This window comes from Phaseolus vulgaris, chromosome 8 (genome assembly GCF_051622355.1).
Source record: "Phaseolus vulgaris cultivar YP4 chromosome 8, ASM5162235v1, whole genome shotgun sequence".
Classification (NCBI taxonomy): Eukaryota; Viridiplantae; Streptophyta; class Magnoliopsida; order Fabales; family Fabaceae; genus Phaseolus; species Phaseolus vulgaris.
The window spans coordinates 58,465,711-58,474,315 of NC_143505.1; the positions used below are offsets into that span (position 1 = coordinate 58,465,711).

General features: G+C 30.8%; 1 protein-coding gene and 1 long non-coding RNA gene across 2 annotated transcripts; one reads left to right on the forward strand and one right to left on the reverse strand.

The window, feature by feature from the left end:
• Window positions 1-298: 298 nt before the first annotated feature.
• Window positions 299-1,347, forward strand: LOC137826962 (uncharacterized). Its single transcript, XR_011083628.1, has 2 exons — window positions 299-620; window positions 965-1,347. It is a non-coding gene; the product is annotated as an uncharacterized LOC137826962 (long non-coding RNA).
• Window positions 1,348-5,619: 4,272 nt separating this feature from the next.
• LOC137826134 (protein neprosin) lies at window positions 5,620-7,474 on the reverse strand. Its single transcript, XM_068631993.2, has 7 exons — window positions 7,245-7,474; window positions 7,042-7,128; window positions 6,761-6,955; window positions 6,486-6,650; window positions 6,325-6,381; window positions 6,088-6,234; window positions 5,620-6,003 (listed from the first exon to the last, which is right to left on the reverse strand). The coding sequence occupies exons 1-7, from the start codon at window positions 7,389-7,391 to the stop codon at window positions 5,635-5,637; spliced, it is 1,167 nt and encodes a 388-aa protein (XP_068488094.2). The 5' UTR covers window positions 7,392-7,474; the 3' UTR covers window positions 5,620-5,634.
• Window positions 7,475-8,605: the final 1,131 nt, after the last annotated feature.

The window sequence follows — 8,605 nt, forward strand, 5'->3', positions numbered from 1 at the left end:
TGTGGAGAGAGGAAAGGTGGAAGAGAAAAAGGTTAAAGTTAGGGGTGCAAAAGAGAGAACATTGGGGTGTGAAAAGTAGAGAATAAGAGGAGCTGTGGGTACACGATCTAAGAGAGGAGGTGTGAGTAGGAGAGCAGTGAAGGTGGGTTGAGGAACTGCACTGAGTAAGAGTGGGGGTGTGAGAAAGAGAGCAGTAAAGGTGGGCTGAGTAGTGGCACTTTGTAAGAGTAAGCGTGTGAATAGTAAGTGTGGGGTTTTCTTATTACTTTTTAATCTCTTTCGCAAACTTCATTTATCCAGACGAAATTGGGTGTTGACCACACTAACTTTTACCCTTAGCCAAACCTCGGGGGTCCCTGTGATGGTGGTCGGCGGTGATGGTGACCGGTGGCTAGAGGCGCGGCTGAAAGAGGCGCGGCGGTGAGTGGAAGTAGGTGACGGTTTGGGCGGTGGCCGTGCGTGACTGTTTTGGGGGTTATTGGCGTGGAGGTGTTAGTTGCAAGCGGCGCGGCGGCGGCGGCGGATGGGCGCTTGTGGTTGAGAGGATGTATGAGAAGAAAGCTGTGTTTCGGCTGGAGCGGTTTGATTGGCTTTGGCACGGTGATTGGGAGGTTGCAGCGGTGAGTGTAGTGTGTCACTCTGTTTTTTGTTTTCAATATAGATACTCTGTTACACGCAATATGCAGAAAAGTTTGAATTAATGTCAAATTTTTGGAAAGAAAATTGCATTAGAGGGATTCATGTATATGCATACAAGTTTTCTACAATTAGTTTGCGTGGAATAGAAGAATCGGAGTTCTTCAAAGTAAAAAACTTTCAACCTCTGCTTCCTAAATATATACTCCTGTCCTCTATGCTTTCTGCTCATTCATCTGTTTCTTTGTTTCTCGCATCTTCTTCTTCTTTCTCATACCATGCCCACATCCTCGTTACTGCAACCATCCTTGCTGTCTCCTTTTCGTAGACCGGTTTCAATCCAACATAAAGATGTCAACAGCAAACAACTTCTCCCATGGTGGATACTGGTGGTGATAATTGTGATGTTTCTGCTTGTGCTGGCCATTGTCACTGCGTACAAAGTTTGGCGTATGACGGGACGCAGTCGCGCTCCAACACCGGCACCATTGCAAATGGCGGAAGAACGGGTTGTGGAGGAAGCTTCCTTCCCACCTCCGTCCCTTTCCTCCTCCCCTTCTGATCCCTTCCCCCTTTCCTTCCATAATGGAAGATGATGTTTAGGGAAGATGATGTTTGGAAGATGATGTTTAGGGAAGATGATGTTTAGGACTGTACCTTGTACCTATGAGTACAATATCAATAAAAATTATCTTCCTTCTCTTTGACTCATTATCATTGCATAATTGTTATTATTTTTAAAAATAAAGTATTTAAAAATCTGTGCATTATATCTTTTATTTTAAAATAAAGTATTTATAAAGATAGTGAGTTTATTAAAATAATTTATAAATTATTCTTAGTTTTAGTTCATGACATCTTTAATATGTCCCTTGTGTTGAAGATATCAACATTAAAATTGAGAGAACCTAATAATGAATAGTAGGACAGATTCAAATATAAACTAATATAGACTTTTAGGTTTTCTAATCCTATTAAAATAATAAATTTAAGCCTAATTAAATCTTATAAAAGGTTATAAAAGGTGGGTGGATAAAATAAAAAAGGGTGACACATAGCAAAATTGTTAGTGTTGGGTCAGCTGAATGGGTTCAGACTTCAAAAGTAAAGGGTCCTGAACATATAATAAGAAAACTCGTGTGGTAAATAGCAAAATGCTGGGCATCAAATATAATGTAGTAGGGAGTGTAAGAATATACTAATGGGTCCTAAAAGCAATTATTCATAATGGGCAAATTTGGGCCCCACTCTCTCTTTCTGAGTCATCATCCAATTCTAATTAGGCTTCTCCTTCCTGCACCCCACAATTTAAAAAACTCCAAAACTGACCTCGACCTATTATTTGAAAAGGGGCATCGGAGTTTCTTTGTCATTGTTCATCTTCTTCATTCATCTTAGGTGCTGATGCAAGGTCTTTGTAATTGTGCGGAGCAAGGTGGAGGAGTAGCCTTGCCAAAGTTTTGCTTGGGTTATAGAAGTTTTTTAGTTCATCTTCTTCATTCATCTTAAGTTTTTTTTTATAATCATTGGTGGTTATGAAGTTTTTGTGGTTATTGGAAATCGGGATTGAGTAATGTTCTACAGATTCATCAATCCATAATTGAATAATGTGCTACGGATTCATAAATCTGAAATATTACCGGAAACAACAATCCAAAATATTACCGAAACTACAAATCCAAAATTTTATTGGAAGAATCAATTTGGGATTTCTACGGATTCCATAACTAGGAATGTGAAAAGACATATACAGATTCTTTATTCTGTAAAACTATCGGATTGCATTATCTAAAATATTATAGATGAAGTGTGGAAACAAAAATCTGAAGAAAAAGTAGAAGTACAAATCCAAAAACCATAAATTTTACTTCAAGTTGTCAATATCACCTAAAGCATTAAGAGCTACACATAATGGGAGTTGCGGCTGCGCTGGGAAGATGAAAAAGAAAGTTAGTGTTTTAGCGTTTTTAGGAATTAGGGGTATTTTACGATTTAAAAAAAAAATAAAAACAATTTAGTATTTGCATATCATTGTGGAATGCTGGAAGAAAAACGTAGGGGTGCAGGAAGAAACTTCCTACTTATTAAATACAAATTTTACAAATCAAATCTATGGGCTCAACGTAGAGAAATTCCAAATTTCTCTCCCACATTTAAGACAAAACCATGGGGCCATTAATTTAAGGAAGGTGCTGTGAAGCCCAGTACAACGCAAAAATTGTATGAAAACAGTTAATGCAAATTTCACCTTCATATATCTAAAATACAGCATAGATGAAGCAGCATGCTCCCTAGTTAAAAACAAACGGATAAAATATTAAAAGAGGCAGCTTAGTAAACCAAGAAGCTACACAGTTTATGGTAATATAAAAAGGACAATTTTTCATATTACCTAATAAAACCTAATTAAAGAGGGACAGTTGTTAACACCAAATTTCAAATTTTGTCCAGATATTTAAATTTTTATTGTTAATAAAAAAGAAAAGAATAAAATATGAAAAATAATTATTCCCTATTACTTTTTAGACGCCCGCACCCCTTTCTCACACCTTTTTTTTTTCTCATTACCATTTTTGCCTCTCAGCCCATCTTCTTCGCTGCTCTCCTTCTCACAGCCGGCAATTGCTTCCTGCACCCAACACTTTTGAACCAGTACCCAACATAATTTTTAAAATTTCGAAAATACCCTTTATTTCGAAAATGAAAATCCGGAATTGGAAATAATGTATTATAGAAAAGTAAATCCAAAAGAGATTATTGTGTTCCGAAAATAAAAATCTGTAGACAAAAAATCAAAATCTCATTCCGAATAAAAAATCCAGAATTAAAAATATTACATTATGAAAAAATTTATCCAAAGATATTATTGTGTTCTGGAAAAGAAGGTCCGAAATGTAATTTTATATGTACCCCATTTTTAAGGGTATTTTTGTCTTTTCCTCTGTATTTCGGTGGTGTAGGAAGCAATTGTCCTCACAGCACTCTCTTACCCAGCGCACCACGTTAGCCCACTTTCTCCTTGTCCCGTTTACCTCACTCTTACTTCACGCACCTTCTTGCCCATCTTGACTCCTTTACTCTTCGTACCACTCTCTCTCACTTTTTGCACCCCTGCGTCACTCTCTCTCTCCGTCCCCTCAAACCACACTTTTTTCTGACTCACCCTCTTGCACAGCAATTCCCGTGCTCCCTCTATCTCACACGTCCACTCTCACCATTTCACTCTCACACACAATATCATTCACTCTTCATCTTCTTTTCATTATAAAAAAATGGTATTTAAGAATATGGTAAAAAAAAAAGTATATTTTTTTTATTCTCATGTGTTTACATCATGTATAGAAAAAATCTCCAAATTACAAGCTAATTATGTGGTGATTAGAATGACTGATTGTTCCGACTTGTAATTTTTCTCGCATAATATGACAGTCTATTTCAATGTGTGTGTGACAATTATTACTTCTGACACCGCGTGCACTATTGCAATGATTATATTACTTAAATGCTCTTATTATATTACCAAATACTCTGATTTATACACATAATATTCATATTTTGTGTTAGGATACTCTCAAATGCCACATTAAAACCTGGGAAAACCAGTGTGTATAAATAGATGACCACTAACAAGGAGTACTCTCAACTTGCATATCTGCAATATATTCACTATATGTACAATATTTTGCTCTTATTGACTTAATGGAGTGCAATCGTAGGTGGAACCCCCTTTTGTTCCCTAAAGGTTAACTTAGTAGAACTTGGATGGAGATCACAAGGAGCACATCCAGATTTTGACCGATCTCGAGCCGGCGAGAATAGTTTACTCATATCAAACGTCATTTTATCCTAAATATCTAAATATTTAATTTGTTGTAATAACTTCAACCCTACTAATACTTCACCATCTTAGTACTAACACAAATGTCTTATGCATTTCCTCCCATATATTGCCATGTATGATGTCATGCCATTCATAACATGATAGTTGTTGTTATAAGTAAACTCCACCAAAATGAAGAATTTCATCTCAGCTCCCTAGATGATCCAATAAACAATATCTCAACAAATCACCCAGTGACTAGGTTGTTCTTTCTTACTGTCCATCTATGGGATTATATGCAAAACCTGTAACGTCAGTCAAAATCTACATGTAAATATGGGATCCTAGTAAAAGGCAAAACTAAAAGATACTCATTTCAATCTCATAATCTCCTTGATGTATATAGTTTAGCCAACTTGGACATATAAATTCTTGTGTTCATTAGAAGGAAATTAGCACTATTCGTCATTCCATCAATAATTACCCATAATGAGTCATGCCCTTAGATTGTTCGTGTGGTCCATGAATACTGTTGGAGCATTTTGTCACTCCAAAGACTTGATCATATATTTACAATGGCTATATCATGTCTTGAAGAAGTCTTATGAACATCTTCATCTCTCACCAGAATATGATGATATCCTACCCTCAAATCAATTTTTTGATAGCACTACATATAAAAAAAAATGAGAAAGATATATTCTAATATAAAAAATCTCATTTTTCACATTTATACACTTTTAAAATCATTACTATCCATAAGGTTAGAGAATTTTTGTTACACTTAATTAATGTGACAAGTTGTTACATCTTAAGAGAATAAACTATAATAATACTTTCAATTTATACACGTGGATACTTTCTCTTCAATTATATAATATTTATATTTTTTATTTAAATTTATTTTAAAAAAATTATATTCCAAATCGTTAACTACAAAGTAAAATCTGTGAAATAATTTTAAAAGTTTGTTAAGGATTATAAATGCAACCATCGATCTATGTCATTTTGATTGGAATCAATCTCTCACAATTCATAATTCATTTTTCAATGAGAAAGATTTAGAAGTTTAGACTTAATTATTACATTTAAACTATTAAATTATTTTTTGACTAAATGTTAATATTTAATATTGATTATAATAGATCAATTTTTTGAGTTTTATTGAACTTTTATTATCAATTACCACAATCACCACCGGGTCCTCCAAATAAGAGAGAATATCCAAGCTCATGTCCTAGATTACCATAGTAATGAACACCAAAACAACTAGGTTTGTCTTGATTTTTTTTTGTGGCATATTGTGGAGGTCCATAATCGGTTCTTGAATCATTTTGAAAGGAAATATTTCTAAAATAACATGCACGAACAAAATTGTTATCTGGTAAATATCCAGATCCCATTTGAGGACTAAGAGTGTTAAGAGGAGTAAATGTTCTCCCACCCCAACCCACTTGATCAGCAGAGTTCATGTTCGAGAATAACTTTGACGGAAAATATCCAATGTTTTCGCCAAGGTAATTTATCCACCAATTTCCTTTAAGGTCCTACAATACATATTAACCTTTTTCAATAATATGATATATCATGTCTAACATTACATAGAGAAAATTAAATGGAATGAACATGACCTTTGTAATAGAAATTTCAGTCTCCATCATTAATCCATCGTATATAGACACTATATCCAATCGTGCACCAATATATTTTGTTGGATGAGTTTGGACAAACCCGGAACAAATTAGATTGAAGCATCCCGTTTTGTTGAAATTATCTGACTGTGTCCCAATGTAATACCATATTAAATTTTTAAAAATTGAAACATGTTTTTGGGTAAAGATTAAAAAACATGTAAATAAATCTCTTACTGTCCATGATGAGAAAACATAACTTCCAGTATCATCACCATGATATTGTGGAGCCACCTATACAAATTCACACAAATTAAAAGGGTATGTATCAACTAAAATATATATTAATATATATATATATATAACTAAAATGATAACATGACTCAATTAAAACTCACATGCCATCCAATAGAGATTTTGTTAGTAGCATCTTTAGGTCCATTCTGAACCCATATATGAGACATGCTCATTTGATCATTTCTACTAACTTTTGGATTATAAATGCTATTAGCTCCACTAACTTTGTAATAAGGACCATCACCTACAAGATATACTTCTGCACGCTGCAAAATATAATAAATTCAAATAAGTATTCAAATTGAAACATTAGATATGATGAATTTTAAAGAAACAAGACAACATCTTCAATCTTATTATACAAAAAAAAACTTACATGAACACCAGGAAGATCTTGAAGTAGGATATGATTATTTGATAGTAATTTGCTTTGAATGAGATTATTTTTTGTTGTTCTTCTAATAGGAACAGTTCCTCTTGGACATTCGTCTTTCTCAAGTCCAAATATGGATTTAGTAGAAGAATTCATTACACTTGCCTTTTCAAATGAGTTTTGAAAACTGGGTTTTCTCTGTAATTAAATAAAGCAAAAACAAAAATAATAAGGAAAAAAATATCTAAAATTGACTATATTTGAGAATGTTCAAAAGAATGTACCTGTAATTTATGATTCTTTAATAAAGGATGGTCAAATGCTGATTGCTTGTAAATATCAATACAATCAACAATATATCCAAATTTTGTCTAAAAGATATAAAAAAACATCATATTTGAAAAAAAAAAACATTAGAAAACATACTAAGATCAAATCCAACAAAAAAAGAGAGTATATAATAATAAAATATAAGAATATAAAATACATGAATACTCTTCACGGGTGTTTTGTTAATGAGTTGTAATTGTCTTTCCAACTCTAAATCTTCTTGGAGTGTGTGGTGAATGCCATGAACACCATAATTATCATAGTAATTCACTAAGCACCAGACAAAAAACAATATATGGATCATTTCTCATTCAAGATTCTTCTATCAAATAAAATGAGAGATGTTGGAAGTGCTTGTGTAATATGCTACATTTATAACACTACTACAAAATAAATAATAAATATGAAATGAGATAAAAAGATTCCATCAAATTAACATTCATATATATATATATAAACAGTACAAAAAGTTTAGAATTAGAAGGATAAAATGTAATAATATTTTGAAAAATAAAAAAGCAAAAATTGAATAATTTTTTTCGAGCATTGATAATAATTTTAATTTCTAATAATTATAAGAAGAAGAATAACATCTCATCATTACATTCTAATTAAAACTAAATTTACATATATAACCATCATTAATATTATTATTAATATTACTAATATTATTAATATTATTAATGTTCTTATTAATATTCTTTATCGATACAGATGTGTAGATAAGTCTATCTAGTGTATTTAGAAATACTTTAATAGATCATTTATTTATGGATTTGTATCTTAATTAATATTAATAATATTAATTACAATATTAATATAATTAATGTTTTTATTAATCTAATTAATTTTGTTATTAATCTAATTAATGTTGTTATTAATATAATGTTAATAATATTGTTATTATTATCATTAATTTTGTTATTAATATTATTATTATCATTAATTTTGTTATTAATATTATTATTATCATTAATTTTGTTATTAATATTATTATTATCATTAATTTTGTTATTAATATTATTATTATCATTAATTTTGTTATTAATATTATTATTATCATTAATTTTGTTATTAATATTATTATTATCATTAATTTTGTTATTGATATTATTATTATCATTAATTTTGTTATTAATATTATTATCATAAAATATTATTAATATTGTTGTTAATATTATTATTATTATTAACATTAATATTATTAATATTGTCATTAATAATATTAATGTTATTACTATTATTATTAATAGCAGAATCAGACTATAGTGTAATTTGTTATTATTATTAATATTTTTTAAAAATTTGTTATGTTTCCTTTATTATTGATATTGCTTTATAAATTTATAAATATCATTATAAATGTTACTATATATACATATAAACAAAAACATTAATTTAGAGTTTGAAAATCTTATAATTTTGTAATAATAATTTTTTTATAAAAGACAAACAAAAATTAATCTGCACATATTTAGTTGAACTTATTATAAGAAGTAATTTTTTATAATAAATTTA